General features: G+C 41.9%; 1 protein-coding gene across 9 annotated transcripts in view; it reads right to left on the bottom strand.

Annotated features, from left to right (window-relative positions):
• Nucleotides 1-24,665, bottom strand: part of afdna (afadin, adherens junction formation factor a) — a 253,647-nt gene that overhangs the window by 131,346 nt on the left and 97,636 nt on the right. For all 9 annotated transcript variants that reach the window (XM_038803241.1, XM_038803250.1, XM_038803267.1 and 6 more), the window contains exon 9: nucleotides 4,657-4,751. In XM_038803241.1, coding sequence (XP_038659169.1) covers nucleotides 4,657-4,751 — 95 coding nt within the window. The remainder of the gene's footprint in view (nucleotides 1-4,656; nucleotides 4,752-24,665) is intronic.

Genomic DNA, 24,665 nt, shown 5'->3' with positions numbered 1-24,665 from the left:
ATGAGTATTGATGGTCCATCTCAAGGTGTAGTCCACCAGCCTTTGCCACTCCACTCTCGCTGTCTGTACCATGTGAACTTCGTAGGAAATTATCTCCCCCCCCTGATAACTGCCTTAAAGACTTCTCACAATGTAGGAGACATAAACTCACTTTTATTAAATTTAATATATTCCCCAATGGCAGTGGACTTGCATTCACAACATATTTCATCCGGGCAGCACGGTGGCGCAGTGGGTTAGCCCTGCTGCCTTAGGAGTTCCTGGCCCTGATGGCTTTCCCATTGAGTTGTACAAGAAGTTTGCGGAAGAATTTATTCCTCAAATTTTAGTTATTACTTGAGAAAGGACGTACTGGCGCTGGAGGGTGTGCAGAGGAGATTCACTAGGTTAATCCCAGAGCTGAAGGGGTTGGATTATGAGGAGAGGTTGAGTAGACTGGGACTGTACTCGTTGGAATTTAGAAGGATGAGGGGGGATCTTATAGAAACATTTAAAATTATGAAGGGAATAGATAGGATAGATGCGGGCAGGTTGTTTCCACTGGCGGGTGACAGCAGAACTAGGGGGCATAGCCTCAAAATAAGGGGAAGTAGATTTAGGACTGAGTTTAGGAGGAACTTCTTCACCCAAAGGGTTGTGAATCTATGGAATTCCTTGCCCAGTGAAGCAGTTGAGGCTCCTTCATTACATGTTTTTAAGGTAAAGATAGATAGTTTTTTGAAGAATAAAGGGATTAAGGGTTATGGTGTTCGGGCCGGAAAGTGGAGCTGAGTCCACAAAAGATCAGCCATGATCTAATTGAATGGCGGAGCAGGCTCGAGGGGCCAGATGGCCTACTCCTGCTCCTAGTTCTTATGTTCTCACGGCACCGACGTCCCAGGTTCGACCCCGGCTCTGGGTCACTGTCCGTGTGAAGTTTGCACATTATCCCCGTGTTCACTTGGGTTTCGCACCCACAATCCAAAGATGTGCAGGCTAGGTGGATCGGCCACGCTAAATTGTCCTTTAATTGGAAAAAATGAATTGGGTACTCTAAATTTATAAAGAAAAAAAAAATTTTGCCCGCTAACAATGCCATATCGAACCTCCATGGCAGACGTTGGGAGGGTCCGGAATCTAGAGCCAAATCACCGAGTAACCGCCCTCTCCACCGAAGGGAGGAGAGAGACCTATCTAACACAAAAAAGTCAATACACCTGGCGGACATGGGAGGGAAATCAAAAATCTTTACCACCCAGGTGCAAAAAACACCATTGATCTGTCCCCCCCATCTGCTCCATGAAAACCAACAATGTCTTTGCCACACGTGATGAGAGTCAGAGATTTGGGCATGGATTGATCCACCCTGGGATCCAGATCAGTTTAAGTCACCCAAGATTAGCTGATGGATCCAAATCAGGGACAAAGCTAGCAGATGGTTAGTAAAACCCATATTGTCCCAGTTTGGAGCATAGACATTAATCAGAACCACCAAAGTGTCCGCCAGAGTCCAACAAACACCAACATGTCAATCATTGGCAACCGACAAGATCTTCGCGGCAGAAAAGTTAACCCTTTTATTGACTAATATTGCCGCACCCAAGGTCTTACCATCAAAGCCCGAATGAAAAACATGTCCCACCCACCCCTTCCGCAACCTTGTGTGGTCTCTGACCCGGAGACTCTGGTCTCCTGCAGAAACACCATACTGGCATTCAAACTTTTACGGTGAGCAAATACCCTTGACGTTTTCACTGGGCCATTCAACCCAGTGACATTCCAGGTGACCAAACGAATTAGGAGCCTCCAATCCTCCCTCAATCCAGAGTCAGCCATTTCCAGCAAAAGGGATTAATCAACGGTTCCATAGGAAGCACAGCAATCAGGCCCACCCAAGATGGCCACTGGTAAGACTAAACCAAGAAAAGTCTGCAGTTGCAGTCAGCAAACTACCCCTCCCCATCTTCCCCACCATCAAACCATACTACACTCAAATATCCATACAATAAACAGTAAGGTGAACAAAAGCCATTACAACCTACTGCCAATAAAGCTAACCCTAAACAGGACAAAAGTTAACTCTTCAAGCAAGTAGAACAGCTTCTGCCCAGTGTGAAAAAAAAGCAAACAGAAAAAGTACACAAAGTATAAAAAACCCTTAAAACATAGTACTCCAACAGGGAGCTACATATTTTCACAACAATTATACCAGTAGATCAGCCCCCCCACCCTTCCCCAACGGAATTAAAACTCCACCCAAGTTCAACTTGGGAAACATTCAACCCACACAAGAACAAAGAAATATGAACATAGAATATGGAACTACAACAGCTCCCCATACCCACATGCCAACCCCCTCCATCCAACAAAAGCCTCAAAAACCTCAATCAATCCTCACCCAGTCCTTGCTTTATTACAGAAGAATCAGCCTCCCCTGGCGCATCAAAAAACACCACTCCCGAACGTCACTCTCAGCTAGTAGGGTACACCACCCCAAATCAGGCCCCACTTTTATACAGGATGGCTTTGGCCTTGTTGAATGGCAGCCTCTTCTTTGCCAGCTCCGCTCCCAAATCCTAATAAAGCCTGATGGTGTGGCCTTCCCATTTCTAGTCGTGATGCTCCTTTGCCCATCTTAAGATCCGCTCTTTTTCTCAGAAGCTGTGAAACTTCACAATTAGTGCTCGATATGGTTCGTTGGGACAGGATTTCTGTCGGAATATCCAGTGGGCTCGATGCAGCATCCTCCCAAACATCTTCACAAAATACTCTGTGGGAGTTGGGCCTTCCGTGTTCTCTGGCAACCCCACAACCTGGACATTGTGTGTTCTTGGAACGATTCTCTAAATCATTCATTTGGCCTTCAGCATTTTATTCGCCTCAGCCAGAGACATCGCCACTTCCAGAGAGGCAATCTGGTCATTGTGCCTCGAAAGAAACACCCCCATGCGTTGTCTCACAGCATCAGGCACTTTTACCCTTTCATTGGTTGTCTCCAATGCCAACCAAATGGGAGTCAAGATCTTTTCCATTGACTTGAGTGTTTTCCAACAGTATCTGCCATTGCTTCTCAAATTCCACCACCATGGTGCCAGTAATCATTTTGGTCGTTAGTGGAGCAGCTGGAGTTGTAGAAGCTGCCTCCGCTATTTTCTCCACCGACGAGCCTCAAGAAGCCTCCAATTCCGTCGACATATTTCTGCTTTCAGGCTCTTCCCCCCTCGTTTTCCTGGGCACTTCCTCTATGTAGGCACTTTATTTCATTAAACGAGTGTGTTTTTAAACAGAAATACCACAAACTTGGCGAAAAGGGCTCAGAGAACAGTACCTAGCGCGAGCCACCTCGTGCACATCTTTCCCCTACATTACGCCACCGGAAGTTCCAAGAAATTTGCCTGAACAAGAGGAAGCTACAGTACTACTTTCTAGAGCTAAGCTGAGTACGTGAACAAATGACCCATGCAGAAGGCTGTGCTCCTTGAAACACTATGCTATAGGGTTTGTTTAAATTTAGAATCTGAACTTCATATAATACCAGATCTGAATTTCTGATAGAGATTCTAGATGCAGGCAAATGAAGTTTATTGTAGCCCCTGTTACTGCAGTAGTTCACTTGGTCATCACAAGAGATAGCCACAAAAGTAAATACAAAAAGTCTATAAACTTACTGCATTTTTATAGTTTTAATAAAAATTATAGCACCGGCAGCACATTGGTTAGCACTGCTGCCTCAGAGTCAGGGTTCAATTCTGGCCTTGGGTGACTGGGTGCAGTTGCACTTTCTCCCCGTGTCTGTGTGGATTTCCCTCAAGTGTTCTGGTTTCCTCCCACAGTCCAAAGATAAGAGGTTAGGTGGATTGGCCACGCTAAATTACCCTTTAAATGTCCAAAGATGTACACATTAGGGTTATGGCATTATGGGGATACGGCAGGGGAGTGGGCCTAGGTAGGGTGCTCTTTCAGAGGGTCAGTCCAGAATTGATGGGCCAAACCGTCTGCCTTCTACACTGCAGGAGTTCTATGGTTCCAAAAGAAAAGCAGGAACATTCAAATGCATAGGATCAAAATCACAATATAAAAGAAAACTTTATCGCTGAGGACTCAGGTTCAATCCTGGCCCCGGGTCACAGTCCATGTGAAGTTTGCACGTTCTCCCCGTGTCTGCAGAGATCTCACCCTCATTACCCAAAGATGTGCAGGGTAGGTGGATTGGCCATGCTAAATTGCCCCTTAATTGGATTTTTTTTTTTAAAAGAAGAACTTCATCTAGTTGGACCCAACCACAACTACCTCATTCAGCCCTCAAATATCTAAAGTTGCCCTTAAATGTTTCAACACGGTCTCCAAGGTTTCACTGTGCAGTCAAAATCAAACATTGAGAAAGTGCCATATAATATGCTTGCCAGAAAAGTTGAAGCCCATTGAACAAAGGGGATTGTGGCAGCATGGAGTGACAGGAAACAGCCATGTGAACAGTTGGTCGTTGGGAATGACGGAAGATATCAGTATATCAGATATTCAGGCTTCAGGAATTGCTAACAGGACCACTGCTTTTCTTGATACGTGTTAATGCCCCAGATTTAATTTCTAAATTTGCAGATGACGCACAGGAAATGTTGTTCACCTTTTTCTCTTTAACCACTTCGGATTAGAAAGCTACACAAAACTCATTCTTACCTGTATGGAGTTCTCATCTGACTTTTCAGTGCCAACATCCGTTACATTCAGTTGTAAACGATACAGTTTTGGTTTATCTCTGGAATCTGAACCATCTGTAATATTTTTAAATATGCAGCTTAGCCTGTATTGCAGTTTAATTTGATTTATTTTAGTTATCATATAAATTTTATATTTGTGTTAACATTTTGCATTTGTTGCCAATTTGGCACATGTGCCTAAAGCTAAGAAACATATATACTGTAGAGCACCAGGAAGTTAGTTACTGGATTCAAGTTTAGAGTTTCAACAGCATCAAAGTGCCCATGTTTATTTTCTTTGGATCTTGAAAGAGTGAAATTACATGAGGCTAGGATAAACATTTAATGCAATTTCTTGTTGCAGATTTAAAGTGGAATGGCAGTAAATGCAAACAAGTGTCACGGAAAACTATAAATTCCAACATTAACAGGATCTTGTTCCTTGGTTTCCAATGGCTGAAACCAAATGCAACAGTCTAGAGTTTAAAACAATACACACCTAGCTGAGTACTTCCAGTTACGAAGATAATGTTTGAAAACTTTTATTCCATAAAGCAATTGTACTTTTAAGTGAGAAGCTTTTCAGATGCTATTCAAAAGTTATAACACTGTTTTATGTTCAAGCTAACTTATAACTTGCAGCTAAAGTAGTTCACACACAGCCATATTTGACCGACCACAGTTCTTAAAGGTAGCTTTGTACATTATATTAGCAACTTAGTTGCTCAGAACAACTATGATTATTAATTAAATTACATGCATTTCACCTTGGCTTTTCAATAGATTGAAGAGTATTTTTAGCTTACTTTACAAAAAGCAATTTCAAGAGAATTGTTCATTTTCTTCATCTCCACAAACTTTGATTTTTAACATAGATAAGAGTACGCAGTGGGAGCTTTCTACAAGGCATATTTAGCCTAGTCAACAGCAAAGGTCATGCACTTATTTATCAATGTGCCTGCACTGAAATATTGCACTACACAGGACTTTCCCTACATGGTGCTATCTCAAATTATTTCGACGTGCATTTTTCAAAACGATTCCTAGTCACTGCTTGAGCATCAAAAATAATGGAGTAAACCAAATTACAGTCCAAAGAATTAAGTCCCCAATTGAATAATATATTTTTGAAATTTATCCAGGTCACAAAAGGAACGTATCCTAAAAGAATCTGTATCAAAAACACTTCAAAAGTTTAGTATTAGCATGTTTTCTTTCAATTGCAATATAGTACGCATACCCCATCTTGGACTTTGGTCACTAGTTTTTATCTACAGAATGCCCTGTAGCTCTAGACAATTACTCCATTTAAACTGTCAGTCGAAAATATTTCAGTACAGCAATATGGAAGTTACCTTCCATTTATGGAATGACTACACTCGACCCTTCAGGTCTATCCACTTAACATGGATAGCACAGTAGTATGAAGTAGTACATTTTCAGAAAGCAGAAACCAGCCAGACTAAGTACCTCAGCAAGAGGCTGATACTCAAGTGAACTTTGAGGCATTATTAACAGGGCCATTGGTCTACAGACATTGAATAAATTAAGCTTTGACATTGCATTATGCTGGTCTATTTTTCTGAGGAAATGACAAACCACCCACTTTAATTCACAAGTGTGACAAATGTGATCACTACCAAAATCTTTCAACTTCAACCGTACACTAATATTCAAAAATTATTAGGCTATCATTTCAAATCAACATGAAAAAGGTTGACAAAATATTGCCAAACTGATTATAATATTAAATAATATTTTACCCACCTAACAGTTCAGAATCAGACATGCAGCAGCATGCTTCTACCACTGGGTGGAGCTTTAGAACCTCATACTTCAAAATCATTCAAGAAATTTCACTTTATTCTGACCATCTTTAAGCAAAGCCAGAGGAAATTCACCGGTAATTGTCAGAACACGAACATTTAGGATATTAGTGTATACTGTGATGTAACCGCCAAGCTCCAGGGTAGTGTACCTGGGAAGTATCCTAAAGATGCACTGGGAATAACCCGCCTCGTGAAAGATCCTAGCAAAGGATTACATGGCAACTGCACATGGGAGTTCAAATTACCTTTGGGCAATGATCCTCAATGATGGAGGAACACAGTTCATTTTGCAAAAGGCAAAAGGATTGTTGTATTCGCAACAATCTTCATCCAGAAGTGCTGGGTGAATGATCCATCTTGGACTCCTCCGGAGGTCCCCAGCAACACAGATGTCAGTCTTCAGCTAATTTGATTCACTCCTCCGAAGATAAAGAAATGGCTGAAGGCAATGGATACTCAAAGGCCATTCACCCTTGCGTTATTCCAGCAATCGACCGAAGAATTATGCTCCATAACTTGCTGTGTCAACAGCCAAGCTGCTCCAATACAATTACACCTCTGGCATCCACCCAGCAATGTGGAAAATTGCCCAGGTTATGTCCTGCATACAAAAAGCAGGACAAATCCAACCCGGCTAATTACCACCCCATCAAGTCTACTCTGGGTCAATAGTAAAGTGATGGAAGGTGTCATCAACAGTGCTTTCACGAGGTACCTGTGTAGCAATAAAATAACCTGATCATAGATGCTCTGTTTCGATTCCACCAGGGTCACTCAATTCCTGACTCCATTGAACGAAAGAGCAGAACTCCAGGTGAGATGAGGGCAAATGCTTTTTTAAAAAAAAATTTTTTTTTTTTAGTGTAAACAATTCATTTTTTCCAATTAAGGGGCAATTTAGCGTGGCCAATCCACCTACCCCGCACATCTTTTGGGTTGTGAGGGCGAAACCCACGCAAACACGGGGAGAATGTGCAAACTCCAAATGGACAGTGACCCAGAGCCAGGATCAAACCTGGGACCTTGGCGCAGTGAGGCAGCAATCAATGCGCCACCGTGCTGCCCCACTAAGGGCGAATGCCTTTGACATCAAGGCAGCATTTGACTGTGCTATCAAGGAGCAGCAGCAAACCTGGAATCAATTTGGGATAACTGTCCGCTGATTGGACACATACCTAGAACAAACAAATGTGATTGTGGTTGTGGTTGTGGTTGTTGGAGGTCAGTCATCACAGCTCCAAGACATCACTGCACAGGTTCCTCAGGCTTCTTCATCAATGACCTTCCTTTCACCATAAGGTGTAACGTGAGGATGTTTGCAGATGATTGCACAATGTTCAGCACCATTCTCAACTCCTTAGACGTTGAAGCAGTCCACGTCTAAATGCAGCAAGACATGAACAATATCTAGGATTGGGCTGGCAAGTGCAAAGTAACACAAGTGCCATGCAATGATTAACTCCAACAGAAATGAATCTAACCACACTCCATGACATTTAATGGCATTACTATCGTTGAATCACCCGCTATCAGCATTCTGGGAGTTGCCATTGAACAGACTCTGAATCGGACTAGCCATATAAATACTGTGGCTACAAAAGCAAGTCAGATGCTTGCTTGGAAGAAGCGAGAAACCACCTCCTGACTCAAAACCTGTTCACCATCTACAAGGCACAAGTCAGGTGTATGGTGAGGTGGAATACTCTCCATTTTCCTGCATGAGTGCAGCCCCAGCAGCACACACTAAGCTTGACACCATTCTGGACAAGTCAGCCCATTTGATTGGCATCACTTCCACAATCACTTATTCCTTCCACCACTATGAACTGTGGCAGCAGTGTACCATAAAGAATTCACTGCAGAAACTCACCAAGATTCCCTTGGCAGCACCTTCCAAACCCATGACAACTACCACCTAGAAGGACAAGCGCAGCAGATACATTGGAACATCACAAGTGGACATTCCCCTCCAACCACTCGCCATACTGACTTGGAAATATATCGCCATTCCTTCACTATAGCTGGGTCAAAAACCTAGAACATCCTCCCCAATACCTCAGGGACTGCAACAGTTTAAAGCAGCAGCTCCCTGCAGCTTAAGGCAGCAACTCACCACTAACATCCCATAGGCAATTCGGGATGGGCAATAAATGCTGGTCCAGCCAGCAACAACCACATCCCATAAATTAGTTTTAAAGAAATTGTCCTGCACTATGAACCACCTGAAACTGTGATTTAAATAACAAACTTCAAATGGTTCTGACTTTCTTACAACACACAATCTTTACAGTGCAGGAGGCCATTGTGCCATCAAGTCTGCATTGGGGTGCGGCACGGTTGGGCAGTGGTGAGCACTACTGCCTCATGGCACCGAGGACCGGGTTCAATCCCAGCCTCGGGTCACCCTCCGTGTGGAGTTTGCACATTATCCCCGTGTCTGCTTGGGTCTCACCCCCACAACCCAAAGATGTCCAGGGCAGGTGGATTAGCCACACTAAATTGCCCCTTAATTGGAAATTTTTTTTTTAAATTTTTTAGAAAAGAGTCTGCATTGGCTCTGAGGGAGTATTCTCCTTAGTCCCACTCCCCTGTCTTATCCCCCGTAACTTGCACATTCTCTCTTTTCAGACAGCAATCCAATTCACTTTTGAATAGCTCGTTCAAACCTGCCTCCACCACCCTCTCAGGAAGCTCATTCCAGATTCTACCCACCCTCTGGATGAAAAAAAAATTCACGTCACTTATACTGCTTTTGCCAATTCTTTTGAATCTGTATGCTCTGGTTCCTGATTCTCACTTGTGGGAATAGTATTTCACCATTTATCCTGCCCATAACACTCAGGATTTTCAATACCTCTTATCAAATTTCTTCTCAGCCTCCTTTTCTCCAAGGAAAACAGTCCCAACCTTCCAATCTATCCTCAGTTATCCTGGAATCATTTTTGTGAATCTCCTCTGTACTCTTCCAATGCCTTCAGATCCTTCCTGCAAGTATGGTTCCCAGAACTGGATATATTACTCCAGATGAGGCCTAACTAGTGCCTTATGCAAGTTCAACATGACCTCCTTACCTTTGTATTCAATGTCCCTATTAATAATGCCAAAGATACATAGAAGTTACAGTGCAGGAGGTGGTAATTCGGCCCATCGAGACTGCACCGTCTCTCGGAAAGAGCACCCTACCCAAGCCCACACCTCCACCCTATTCCAATAACCCAGTAACCCCACCCAACACGAAGGGCAATTTTGGACACTAATGGCAATTTAGCATGGCCAATCCACCTTGCCTGCACGTCTTTGGACTGTGGGAGGAAACTGGAGAACCCGGGGGAAAGCCACGCAGACACGGAGAGAACGTACAGACTCCTCACAGATAGTGACCCAGCAGGGAATCTAACCTACAACCCTGGCACTGTGAAGCCACAGTAAGAACCACTTGTGCTACCGTGCTGTCCTGTAAATTCTATGCAAGATACATCTTATTAACTGCTCTCTCAACATGCCCTGCCATCTTCAATGACTTAATGAGGTTCCTCTGTTCCTGTGCCTCCTCTACAGTTTCTCCCTTTATTTTATACAGAGTCTCTCACTGAACTTAAATGGGCCACTTGTCTTCCCAATCCACCAACTCATCTATGCCCTGTTAAAGTTCAAGACTATCCTCACAGTTGACAAGGTTTCCAATCTTTTCTGAAAATTTGAAATCATGTCTGACCACCACAATCTAGGTCATAGACTTCTATCAGGAAGAGAAAGAGACCCCAACACTAACCCATGGGGCACTCCATTACTAACCGTCCTATCTGAAAAACAACCAATTATCACTAGTCTGTTTCCTGTTATGCAATGAATCTCTTATCTCTTTCCCTTTAATTCCATGAGCTAGAATTTTGCACAAGTGTGTTACATAGCTCTGCATCAAATGAAAATCCAAATACAATACCATATTAAGTGTTGCCTTATCAACCATTTCTGTTACCCCCTCAAAGAACTTTAGCAAGTTAAACATGATTTTCCCTTAATTAATCCATGTTGCACATGACAAAGTGACTCCAGATTCATCACAAACTATAGTTTCCAGTAAGAAGTCTTACAACACCAAGTTAAAGTCCAACAGGTTTGTTTCAAACACAAGCTTTTGGAGCACTGCTCCTTCCTCAGGTGAAAGGAGCAGTGCTCCGAAAGCTCGTGCTTGAAACAAACCTGTTGGACTCTAACCTGGTGTTGCAAGACTTCTTACTGTGCTCACCCCAGTCTAACGCCGGCATCTCCACATTATAGTTTCCAGATGTTTCCCTACCACTGAACTCAAAGTGGCTGGTCAGTTGCACCCCCTTTTGAACAAGGGTGTAACATTCGCAATTCTTCAGTCCTCTGGCACCATTCCTCTAAGACGAGAAGATTATCACTAGCGCCTCTGCAATTTCCATTCTCACTTCCCTCAGTATCCCCAGCTGCATATCACGCAATCCTTATTAAAACCACTTCTAGCTTCTGGGTAACTATTGTACTGACCTCCCCTAACCCCCCCCCCCCCCACTCTTTTGTTCCCCTCACAATTGCCATTCCACCAGAAATTAGGGGGCCACGTTTTATTCGTCAATTAAATTTATGGAAGCCAAAATAGAGGCCAATGAAACATTTCTTATGACATATATTGACACATTAAATGGGAATTTAGGATTTTAATTCAATCATGGTGATTTTATCACCAAGGGTTGCAACGAACCTATCAGTCTTTCCACAACTAAAGGCTCATATGCACCACCAGTCATTAACCAACTTACATTTGGATAGCACTTTTCACAACCTCAGAAATTCCCAATACACTTTACAGCTAAAGAATCACATTTAAGTGTAACCCCACTGAATTATGTGACTACTCATTAGATTGTAGCTAAAAACTAACAAATAAAGGTAAGTATTTTGTTTCAACCACTCCTCAGAGAAAGAAAAACGACTTAAAAATCCTGATTGATATTTTAAAATGTAATGGGTGCAGTCTAGTAGAGAGACACCCCGACCTTTGACAACACTTACTTGAAGTTCAAAAAACGTGATTTTTTTGTTTAAAAAGCTTCAGTCGATAATCTAGTCTATAAAATATGGGGCAGGGGCGAGAAAGAAAAGATACTTTGAATAAGAGTACTTTTCAGTTTAATTTAGTCTATAGGGTGCATATGAGAGTAGCAAGTATGAGTAGGTTCTTTGAGAGGGTGGAGGATAGGCCGGGGGGGGGGGCACTGCGCAGGAGGCCCGCGAATCATGTCCGCATGTTTTGGATAGGAGTCTGCAAAGGGGAGAATGGGAAGGGCAAGGGGTTAAAATGGGGAAGGCAGGATGGGAGAGGGGGTGGTATCAGGGGAGCCGGGGGGGGGGGGGGGGGGGGGGGATTTTTGTTGTTCTTCTGCTTTTGTTTATATGAAAACGCCCTGAATAAAATATTTTTTAAAATAAAAAAGAATAAGTGTACTTTATATGGGCTTTCCTTTTCCTCTTGTTTTATAATTTCACAGATGTCCTTTTAAAATTCCAGACACTCAAGTCCAACACAATTTCCAGCTGTATTTACAAAGAGTGCACGATTGTGAAATATACATCAGAAATTCATCAGGGAACCCCTGCATGGCTGGTTGCCAAGTGGAAGGCTGCAAAAGAACCATGTGATACAGTAATTCATTAGAGAATAAAATTTCAAATTTTTCCAGGACTAGACACATTTTGCTACAGAACAAAACATCCTGGGGTTTCACTGCAAGACAGTTGAGAAAGAATGCTTGAACGAAGAGAATCAAAGCAATCTTACTCTCATTGAAGAATTTGTACAATACAGAATCACAGAATAATAGTGCAGAGACCCCTTCGATCCATCGAGTCTGCACCAACGCATGAAAAACATCCGACCTGCCTACCTAATCGCATTTGCCAACACTTGATCCGTAGTCTTCAATGTTATGACATGCCAAGCACTCATTCATCCAGGTACTTTTTAAAAAGGATGTGAGGCAACCAGCCTCCACCACATTCCCAGGCAATGCATTCCATACCATCACCACCTTCTGGGTAAAATAAGTGTTTCCCCAAATCCCTCCTAAACCTGCTGCCCCCCACCTTGAACTCGTGTCCCCATATAATTGACCCAGTTCAATCAATACATTCAACTGGTCCAGGGCAGATTGTCATCTCTGATCATTGTATTTAAAGTCCTTTTTTCCTTCCCTCTCTAGCCTTCCAGAAACTCAGCTAGTATCCAAATGAAGCAGAACCTTAATATTAGTTTCAAACATTTTATGTTAAAGATTCCACAAGTTATTACAACAGGTACTTCGTACTTCGCACTTTCCCTGACCAATGCAAGGAATCTGGTGCGACCTCTGCAACGCCATCAGGGATGCCAAGAGAAAATACCAAACGAAGCTGGCACTCCGAAAGCTAGTGATTCGAAACAAACCTGTTGGACTTTAACCTGGTGTTGTAAGACTTCTTACTGTGCCCACCCTAGTCCAATGCCGGCATCTCCACAGTATGGAAACCATAAAAGCACTCCCCTTTGACAATTGCACAATTTGCAAAAATCAAATCAGTTGGTAAAAATGCGTCAATCTGGTGAATCGACAAAAGAGACTACTTGCATTCCAAACAGCATAAGCCGCATTAATACAGAGCTAAAAGATCCCTCAACCAACAGATCAGATCTAAGCTCTGCAGTCCTGCCACATCAAGCCATGAATGGTGGTGGACAATCACATTTAAACAACTCACCAGAGGAGGAGGCTCCACAGATATCCCCATCCTCAATGATGGAGGAGCCCAGCACATATGTGCAAAAGACAAGGCTGAGGCATTCACAAAAACATTCAGCCAGAAGTGGATGATCCATCTGTCTCCTTTGGAGGTCCCCAGCATCACAGATGTCAGTCTTCAGCCAATGCAATTCACTTCACATGATATCAAGAAACGATTGGCGGCACTGTATACTGCGAAGGCTATGACCCCGGACAGGTGTAACACCTGCCCCTTTACCTCTTCCATGCTAACATCCCAGGCCCAAAACACTTATTCCACGTTGAGCAGCATTTCACTTGCATCTCTTCCAATTTGGTCTACTGCATCCGCTGCTCCCAATGTGGTCGCCTCTATATCGGAGGTCAAACGCAGACTGGGCGATCGCTTTGCTGAGCATCTTCGGTCTGTCCGTATTCAGGACCCTGACCTTCCTGTTGCTTGCCATTTTAATACAAGACCCTGCTCCCATGCCCACATGTCTGTCCTTGGCCTGCTGCAATGTTTCAGTGAAGCTCAACGCAAACTGGAGGAACAACATCTCATTTTAGGGTTAGGCACGCTACAGCCTTCCGGCCTGAACATCGAATTCAACAACTTATGATCAGCTCTACCCCACCTCGACCCATTTGTTTTCATCCCATTTCATTTTCACTGTCTTTTACCATTTTCTTTCTTAATATATATTTAATTCCCCCAATCTTATCCACCTTTCCTTCACCTTTCTCCTCTTTGCTTCCCCCTTCCCCTCCCCCCACATCTACAGTTCGTCCTCTGATGTTGGTTTCCCTGCTGTTTGGCCTTTCACATCTTTTGTTCTCTCTGGGGACTGCCATTAGCTCTCTTTCCCGTTGGTTTCTGTGGCCATTAGCACCTCGTTTCCCTGGCTATGACTCATCTTTCATTCTCACACCACAGTATAAATATTTCCCAGTTTTCTCTGTTAGCTGTGACAGTCATCCGACTCGAAACGTTAGCTCTTACAGATGCTGCCAGACCTGCTGAGATTTTCCAGCATTTTCTCTTTCGCCTCTACCACCCCCCCAGGTAGTGCATTCCAGGCCACCCTCTGGGTAAATACGTTTTGCCTCAAAGCCGCCCTAAACCTCCTGCTCCCAATAGTTGCTCACTGGCATCCATTCTGGACATCAAGAGGCTTAAAGGAGACAATAAAGTAAAAAAGGAAGCTTATAACAGGTACCAAAGGCTCATTTGTTGCACAAGATCTAGAGTATAGAAACCGTAGAGAAAAATTTAAAGGGAAATCAGGAAAGCAGAGAGGGCATGGAAAAATACTGACAAGCAAAATTAAGGAAAATCGAAACATTTAATAAAAACATAAGAGCAAAAGGATAACTAAAGAATGAACAGGATTTACATATGAACTAGAAAGTCATTTGGCCCATTGAGCCTGCCCTGCTATTAAATAATAAAATGGCCTCTGTGGCCTCAACTCCACATTGTCTATCCCCAATCATCTTTGACTCACATCATTAATTTATCAAACTCTTCCTCCACCGTTCTCTGGGGAAGAGAGTTTGAAAGATTCATGACCCTCAGGAAAAATGTCTTCTCACCTCCATCTTAAATGGGAGACCCTCGATTTTAAACTGTGTCCTCTAGTTCCCTTTTCTCCCAGAAGGGGAAACATCCTTTCAAACTCCTTCAAGATTTTACACGGTTTAAATAAATTAACCACCCAATCTTCTAAACTCCAATGGAAACAGGCCCAGCCTGTTCAATTTATCCTTGTAAGATACACCCCCATGTCTGCTATCAGTTGAGTAAACCTTCTCTGAACTGCTTCTAACGCATTCATATTGCTTCTCCAATAAGGAGATCAAAGGTGGACATAGTACTCTAGAAGTGGGATCACCAACGTCCTAAAAAGCTGTTGCAAAAGATCCCTACTTTTTAAATCTTCCATTCTCCTTACAAATAATTACATTCCATTTACCTTCTGAATCATTCACTGTACCTACACATTAACTTTTGCCGATTCACATACCAGGACGCTCAAATCCCTCTGTACTGGAGTTCTTCAATCTCTTCCCATTTAAATAATATGCTGCTTTTCTATTTTCCAATCAAAGTTCACATTTTCCCACATTATATTCTATCCTGTAAATTTCCGCCAACTCAGTTATGTCCCCTTGCAGACATGAACTCTTCCCAACTTACATTCCTAACTTTGTGTCATCCAAGTTATTGATATAAATTGTAAACAGTTGGGGCCCCAGCACTAATCCAACCACCACCCCACCCAAACACCAAGAGCTCTTATTTATGGAGTAACCTTTGATTTGTCACCTTGTCAAATGCCTTCTGGAAATCTGAGTAACAGCACATCCAAGATGGTGCTCGAGCATGGCGACTCTCTGCGAGCTCTCTCACACAGATCCTCTTTTTACATCTCCTATTACCATACTAATCCCTTAAAATTTAATTATCTTTCATTTTCGTGTACTAAATGATCTGTTTGAGCTGCATGCAGAAAAACACTTCACTGTACCTCAGTACACGTGACAATAAACAGACAAATATCCACAGGTTCGCCTTTGTCCCCATTGCTGTTACTTCCTCAAAGAACTCCAATAAATTTGTCAAACATGATTTTCCTTTCACAAAACCATGCTGACTGCCCAGCTACATTGAGGTTTTTCAAGTGCTCCGCTCTAAGCTCATTAATAATAGATTCCAGCAATTTGCCTACAACAGATATTTGGCCATCTGGCCAGTAGTTTCCTGCTTTCCGCTCCCTCCTTTCTTGAACAAAGGCAGCACAATCACTATCTCCCAATCGGATGGGCTCTTTTTAGAATCTAGAGGATTTTGGAAAATTGAACTCTCTCAACAGCCATAGCTTTTAAGACCCCAGAATGAAGTCTATCAGAACCTGGCGACTCGTCAGACTTTAGTTCTCAATTTTCTCAGTACCATTTCCCTGGTGATTGTAATTGTTTTAAGTTCTTACCTCCCTTTCACCTCCTGGTTCACAATTTTCTTTTTTCCTTTTTAGATATCTGTAGAAACTCTTACTGTTTTATATTTCTAGCTTGCTTCCTCGCTGACTCTAATTTCCCCCCTCTTTATTAATATTTTAGTCATTCTTTATTGTTCTTTATACTCTGACCAATCATCAAATCTTTAAATTTAATACCACCTGTAACCTCCTTTGTTAACCACGGATGGTGTGTCCTTCCCTTTCTCACTGGAATTCATCATTTCTGAGTATTCTGAAATAGCTCCTTAAATGTCACTACATCTCTCCTGACCTATCCCATTACCTAATTTCCCAGTTCACTTTAGCACGCTCAGTCTTCATGCCCTCATCCCATAACTGCCCTTAAGTTTAAAACATTCTTTTATTCATTCCTCTTTCCCTAAAACCAAATGTAGAATTCAATTACGTGATCACTGCTACCTAGGGGGGGACCTTTATTCTGAGGCAATTAATTAATCCTGGTTGATTGCACATTAACAGATCTATTACAGCCTGCTCCCTGGTTGGTGCTGTTCTAAGAAATTGTCCTGAAAGCACACCATGAATTTACCATTCAAACTACCTTTGCGGATCTGATTTTTCCAAATCCAATGTTGATTGGAATTACCCATGGCTATTGCTGTACCTTTTTCACAAGGTTCCCTTATTTCTTGCTGTGTACCATATCCTACAGTGTCTGACTGTTTGAGGAAGCCTATAAACCACTCCCACAAGTGTATTTTTAAAAAACTATTTCTCACCTCCACCCAAACAAATTCTATATCTTGAGATGTCAAACTAAGGTCATCTCTCTCTATTGCACCAGTTATTCTTAATTACCAGAGCTACCTCTCCACCTGTTCTTAACTTCTTGTCATTCCTCAATGTCATGCCCCCTTGAATATTCAGATCCCAGTCAATATTATGGAACAAGGATAACTTGTGTGGAGGTGGGGACGTTAGTATAGTACTTAATGAGTGCTGTGTATTAATTTCATTAGAGTGGGACGATATAGACATTGCAATCAGGAATGTGGAGTGAGAAATATTGGATGAAATTAACACAACGATAAAGGAATATTAAGGGATTTAACATCTTTGAACGTAGGTAAAACTCAAGGCCATCCAAGGCCTATCAAGAGGAAGAGAAGAAACCACAGAGAGTGTCCAATCTTCCGGTCACAGCTGGAGGACAGCTAACATTGTACAATTGTTTGAAAGGAAGAAAATGATAAAAACAAACAAATTATAGACCAGTTTACCTGATCTAAGTGGTGAGAAAATCATAAATATTTCTAGGGACAGGATAAATCTTCATTTAGAAAGACACAGAATAATCAAAGATTATCAGGACAGGTTTGTCAAGGGGTTAAAAGCAAATTACTGCGGATGCTGGAATCTGAAACAAAGGGTCATCTTGACTCGAAAAAGTAGTTCTTTTCTCGCCCTCCAGATGCTGCCAGACCTGCTGAAATTTTCCAGCGTTTTCTCTTTGGTTTGTCAAGGGGATGTCGTTTATGGCTTAAAAATCAATTTTTGAGGTCACAAGGGGAGTCGATTATGATCACTCATTTGATAGGGATCCTTTTGCGAGATTGGATAAAAACCCATGGGATCCAAAGCAAAGACGTTAGATCCAAAATTGCCTCAGAAGCAGTAAACAAAGGCTAATGATTTATGGGTGCTTTTCATAGAATCATAGAATTACAGTGCAGAAGGAGGACATTTGGCCAATCGGGTCTGCACCGGACCTTGGAAAGAGCACCCTACCCAAGCCCACACCTCCACCCGATCCCTACACCTCCACCCTATCCCCATAACCCCACCTAACCTTTTTTGGACACTGGCAATTTGGCATAGCCAATATGCGTAACCTGCACATCTTTGGACTGTGGAAGGACCCGGAGGAAACCCACGGGGAGAACGTGCAGACTCCACACAGACAGTGACCCATTTGTCAGGGACCGGTTTAACTCAGTTGGCTGGCCAGCTGGTTTGTGACGCTGAGCGAGGCCAACTGTGCAGGTTCAATTCCCATAATGGCTGGGGTTATTCATGAAGGCCCACCTTCTCTACCTTGGCCCTTGCCTGAGGTGTGACACTCAGGTTAAATCACCACAAGAAAGCAGCATATGGCCATCTGGGACTATAGCCACTTTTCTTTTACTGCCTTTGTCACTGAAAGGTTGTTTCCAGTGGGGTTCTGCAAAGTTCGGTACTTGATTTCCATGGTTTTGTAGGATATATTTATGATTTGGTCTCTAATGGAGGAGGTATGATTTAAAAAAATTTCAGACAATACAAAAACTAGCCAGGTGGTTGATAAGGAAGGAAGCAGTAGACTGGAGGAACATATCAACAAGCTGATCAGGTGGACATAACAGTGGGAAATGGAGTTCAATCCAGAGAAGTGCAAGGTGGCGCATTTGGGAAAGGCAAGCAAAACAAAGGGATACACAATAAATGGTAGGATACTAAGGAGCGTAGAGGAACAGAGGGAGCTTGAGGTGCATATCCACAGATCCCTGAAGGTGGCTGGACAGGTACATGGAGTGGTCAAGCAGGCTTACAGGATACTGGTCTTTATAAGTTGAGACATAGAATACAAGAGCTGTGAAGTTCTGCTGAACTTTAGAAAACGCTAATTAGGCCATAGCTGGATTACTGCTCGAATGTATAGTCACTGCACAAGAGGAAAGATGTGACTGCACTGAGAGGCTGCCTGAACTGGAGAATTTTAGTTGTTTTCTGGAGAATTGAGGTGTTGGAGGGGATGCCGAATTGAAGAGTATAAAATAACGATGGATCTAGACAAGAGTGGATGGGAAAGTCTTGTTCCCATTGCTTGAGGGGTCCATAAATGAGCATTTCTCCATTTTGTAGCTGCCAGCAAGCAAGCAACAGGATTGTATGAAGAACTGAAGATGGATTCTTTTGTAATAAGGAAGAGAAGGCCAGAGACACAAACAGGCCAGGATCTCTCAACTGAATCAGCTGAGAGCTCTGGAGAGTTCACGGCAGAACAAAGCAGTGCTGGTGTGAGCTGTATCCAGAGCTCCAGGGCCTCTGGGGAACATACAATTAAGAAGAAACTGAAATCAGGAACAAAGCAGTATAAAGATGATTTCTTGAAGTATGGTTTTAATTGTGCCAAAGCACATCAGGATGCAAAGTAGTGTGTTATATGCAGGGAAGTACTGGCAAATGAAAGTTTAAACGCCTTAAATCTTCAAAGGCATGGCAAATTCCAGGACAAACTTTTTGATTTTTTTCAAAGGATGCAGCGAGAACTTAAATCAGCAGAAGTCCTTAGCAGAAATGTAACATTCAATGACCAAGCAAGTGAGGTCGTGAGGACCAAGCAGGCTCACATGCCGCATTAAAGTAAGCAATAATGGTGTGTCACAAAGGTCAGCAAGCGTGGGTCTCTCGAGATTTGGCCGGCATGGGTTGCGAATGTCGGCCATCGTGGGTCCCAAAGGTCCGTCGGTTAGTAAAAGTGGGTCCAGGGAAGAAAAGTAACTCATTGTGTACAAATCAACCATTGAAGCCCAAATAAATCCTTCCAAAAATACAGCTAGACTAGGACATCAAGTATAAAATGCGAACTGCCGGTGTAAGTGATCATCATTGCGAAATAGGAAAAATGGATGATTAATATTAATGTGGCATGATTTGTTAAATTAATTAACTGTACAAAAATATTTTTGATACAATCAAAACATTTTAAGCCATTAATTTCATCCGACACCAAGATTTAATCAAATTCATTCTGAATCACTGACTTATGACACCTTAGATCTGATATGCTGCTTTCACTTTCAGAATCATCCACCAAAATAAATCAGCTTCCTCTCCATTGACTGAATTGGATTTTTTGCATTTTCTGAACGATCTAAAGATACTTGGTGCACTAACAGTATAACAAGATTTGGTATATTAAAAACACCACAGGGCAGTATGCAGATTGCCAGTTTGAAATTTCTTTCGTCTTCAACTATCCACCTGTTCCATTTGGTGTGAACAGAATTCTCAAATGGTTTGAGACAGAGTTAAAGATTGAACAATGAATGTTAGGCCCCTGGTATAATTAGTGTTGGTGTTATTTCTTCACAGGCATTTTTTAATGATTGTTTGTTGGGATCTGAACATGTCCCACACTAATAGGCTGTCTTCTTTGCATGCCACCAGTTTGGTTGCTGGACACATCAAAATTAATGGGTGTTTCATCCACGTTGCTGATCTTTCTTAATGGGTAGTTGAGTTTTGGCACTCTCTGATGAAAATCATTGAACATTGGTAAATTCAGCAGAGATGTTTTGGTAGTCTGAGCGATCTTGGCCTTCAGCTATAACAATAGATTGTATCATTCCAATAAAAGGTTTTCAAGATCAGACCAGTGACAGGTCCCTGATCAGATGGCACATTTGCTCTTGAGAATCTTCTTCAGGGCAGGTTCCCCCTTCCTCCATTCTTGTACCAATGTTTCACTAACACCAAATTACTTTGCTACAGCAGTTATTTAAAAAGTTAGCAAATGCTACTATTTTTAATTTGAAAAGTGCACCGTATTTCAATTTTTGAAAGTCACTCGCCGTGCTACGTGCTGCCTGCTCTGTGGGAACGTCTTAAACTATGTGCATCTTCCTCGCAACACAGCTCATATCACCTGTTTGATCCAATCTGCTGACTTAGTACAGAGTAAAACATGCATTTCTGGGGCGAAAAGTCAATACAGCATTTTGTAGATGGAAAAGGAGGTGGATTTAAATGCCAAGTATATGGTTATGAAATCCACTCATTTTGCATGTGCCTTGTAATCTTGCAGTTTGTGGCAATTGTAACATTCAAGGTACAGGATGTTCCACTGTTTTTGTTCCCACCTTGTAACATGAGTGGGATCCTCTTGGAACGTTACGCTAGGTCACTAGATCAGTTCAAAGGTCAGTGAACAGATAGTTTGAGTCAGTCAGCAAGCATCCCAGGTGAGGGGCTAAGACAAAGGGGACAGAAACAAGTCCCAACTAAGTTAAAACAAAGGGCAGAGCAGCAGGCTCCAATTAGACAACGGCTGCAGGGAGCAGACTAGGTGAAACGGATGCAAGAGAAGCTAGAAGGTCCTCAAAGTCAACCAAATGTTGGTTAGTCTGTGCTGCGGGCCACTGGGGCAAAGGTGTCTCTTTTGGAGCAGTGGTGTTTTGTGGCTGAAGATCTGAAATTGTGCTTTTAATTTGATGCTTTAGTGTACCAAGAAATCGGAAGGCGAGATTGAAGCCCTGGGAGGTGAACCACTGTTGAAGCCGGCTGAGTGGGTGCTACGTTTGGGGCAAATACCTGGCCAAGATCTTTGAATGTGAATCTTGAAAACCGTCATGAGAAAGGGAAAGTTTCAGTAAAATGGTTAGCTCACAATGTGATAAATATCCGGGAGGTGGTTGAGAAATCCATGGAATTAGGTTTGGTCACATTTGGAATATATTCTAGTGTGGCGTATTCTCAATTTACCTGTCAATTCACAAGTACCGCACACTTACCCAGCATGCTAAGAGGACAAGAAAGATATTGTAAACTGTTTTATCTTTTTGAATTTGCATTGTAAAGTTTATGAAAGAATAAAAAAAGTAATGACAAAAAGTTCCCCAATAGTAAAATGTCAGTCTCATCTCAATGAAAACAGAAGAGAAATTTTGGAGATTGAGCAAAAGTCAAATCTTGTAAAATTCATTTCTGCAACATGGGTTTATTTCATTTGGCCTGGGACAGTTAGTCTCAAAGCATGTAGTCACATCCACTGGTTCTATGGAGACGAAAAATTTATAAAGTATTAATTAAGTAACCAGACTGCTCAGCATTGCCAAAAAGTGGATTGTTGCTTGCAACCAATGTAGGATCCAATAAAGCTGATGTGAAGGAAGGCAAAAGGCATTTTATTATGAAGGAATTTTTAAGTTACATGATTAAAATTGGCGAAACCCTGACAAATAGCTGTATACAGAAACAGTAATGCTTCTAATTGTTGCAATCAAAAAAATTAACTGAACCGTGGAGAATTATGCAGGTTCCAGTTGAAAGTGAACAAAATCAATGGTTTTCCTCGTGTCTGGTTTGCTTTAATCGTTATTTTTTTAATTAAATGTTCCTTTGCACTTACCCTGCAACTTTAAAAAAATATACCAAAACAGCTGTCAATTAAAATTTGGATATTTTTGTTAAAACAATGCTTTTAACTATACAAGCCTAATTATTTCTCTTTTAATTATTAATTATGTTCTCTATAAGGCATTGACGCTTTGTTCAGGTAACATTCTTGGTATACTGTCCATATTTCAGTACCTTACCAAAGTTGTCAATATTCATGGACAAGCTTAGATACAAGTGGACAATTATATTATAACAAATGCAGCAATGTCATCCTGTCAAAGATCAAATTAACCATTATAAGCCAGGCAAATATTACTGATCTTTCAGGTACTCACTAGATTGAACAACGGAGCCAAAATGCTCAAACTAATCAAATGCATTAATGTATGATTCAATTTACATGCTAAAAGTCCAACAGAAATAACCTTTTTATTAAAGAAACGTTCTGAAATGGTGAAGACCAAGAAATCCATTTAAGTTGAATAATCTGACATAGGTTATGTAAAGCCAGTTTTCTTCAACTGTGCACAAGTGCGACTTTAAGTGGCTTTTATGCATTTATCTTCAGGTGGTCAAACAGTTGGAGTAAGCAACATGATTACTTCTCCCTGGGGGTTGGGGCACATACGCATGACCCAGGCGAAGGCAGATCCGAGGGACTTTTAAAAATGCAGATCGTGCAAAGGGCTGGAAATAGAAAATAGTGAAGCTGTGAATCTGCAGCGGGTGCAGACATGCATTCTTCCATTTTAAAACAAGCACCATACATTTCAGTGAAAATCAGATCACCAGATATCCTGCAATCTGGATAGCAAGGTATCTCAATCCTGGTGATTCGGCACCCAACTGTACTTTCCAATCTTCCAAAATTATGTTATAACAATAGTAACACACCAATCAACCCTGGGAAGGGAAAGACCAAGAAGCTATGAGAAAAGTTAAGAAAATCATGATATTTTAAGAAAGTTTAATCCTCAAAATAGAATACCCCAATGGGCACTATGAATCATTTTCATTGGAGAAGAGAGACTAGGCAATGTAAAAGGGAGTCAAACAAAACACTTTCAAAATAAGGAAAATCCCATGTGAAAACATTAAAATGTAACTGATCAGTACAATAACTTGCATAATTAAAACAGAAAAATGCTGATTAACTCAGGGCTGGCAGCATTTGTGGAGAGAACAACATTTGGCGTTGAGTCCATTGATCCTTCTACAAAACTGAAGCAGGATAGAAAAATTATGAATGGGAGGGGGTGGGGCAAAATAGAAAATCAGCGATAGGTTGGAGTGAAGGAGAGATTGACAAAGATGTCATGGGCATGAGACAAAGGGGCTGTAAGCAGTACCATTAGGGACTGAAGAGTGTTAATAATAGCAAAATGGGTTAATGGGAAAATAGAGGTTAGTGCTCAATGGGGACAAAACTGAACGAGGGACAGTGGCCATGTGGGGCAGGGGTGGATAGTTGGGGCAAGCCAGGGAAACTGAACACAGAAAATAAAACGGGGGAGTCATGGTGGAGGGGAAAGTTGACAGCCAAGTTGAACTCAATGTTGAGTCCAGAAGGCTGTATGTAATATGTCCATGGTTGGTGTGAACTTGTAATGCTTCGCTTTGCTGAAAATTTTGAAGAAATTATGCCTCTTCCCAAGAGACATTCTTAGCGTTTTAATGTGAATTTAAAATTATATTGTAATGACACCAAAATAAAGGCCTTCAAAGTGTACGAATGCAACTTGTCCTTGTTTAAACTTAAGACTCCAGAGTGCTATTTCGTCACAACTTGACTGCAATGTAACCTCTCATATCCATAACTCTTGCAATCCAGAAACACTCTTTGTCCAAAGTACTTCTGAGCACACGAGCAACTCCAGATGGACCAATTATGGCACTGCAACAGAGTTTAACATTATGGCCCTCATGGTTGTTAAACTAATTAAGTATAACAACTTTATTTTGCCCTTGTCAAGGTCAAGTGCCTCCAACATATCCAAGAGGAGATATGGAGATAGAAGAGGAGAATGCAGTAAAGGGGGTATGTTTAAACGGCGTTTTCAGACAAGTGCACACAAATGGTGTAGCAGGCTCAAGCAGCCGAACGGCTCCTAATTCGTATACTCACAAGAGAAATCTGGAAGCCATTTTATCATGCCCGACGAAATCCATAACTCAAACACAGTAATATCTAATGTCTAAAACCTAGACATCAAGTTGGAAAGAGCAGACAACTGAATCTGAAGCATCACAGCC

Source organism: Scyliorhinus canicula, chromosome 1, assembly GCF_902713615.1.
Source record: "Scyliorhinus canicula chromosome 1, sScyCan1.1, whole genome shotgun sequence".
In the NCBI taxonomy this organism is placed as follows: Eukaryota; Metazoa; Chordata; class Chondrichthyes; order Carcharhiniformes; family Scyliorhinidae; genus Scyliorhinus; species Scyliorhinus canicula.
Note: the sequence above shows the minus strand (reverse complement) of the source record. Positions and strands in the feature narration are given on the sequence as shown.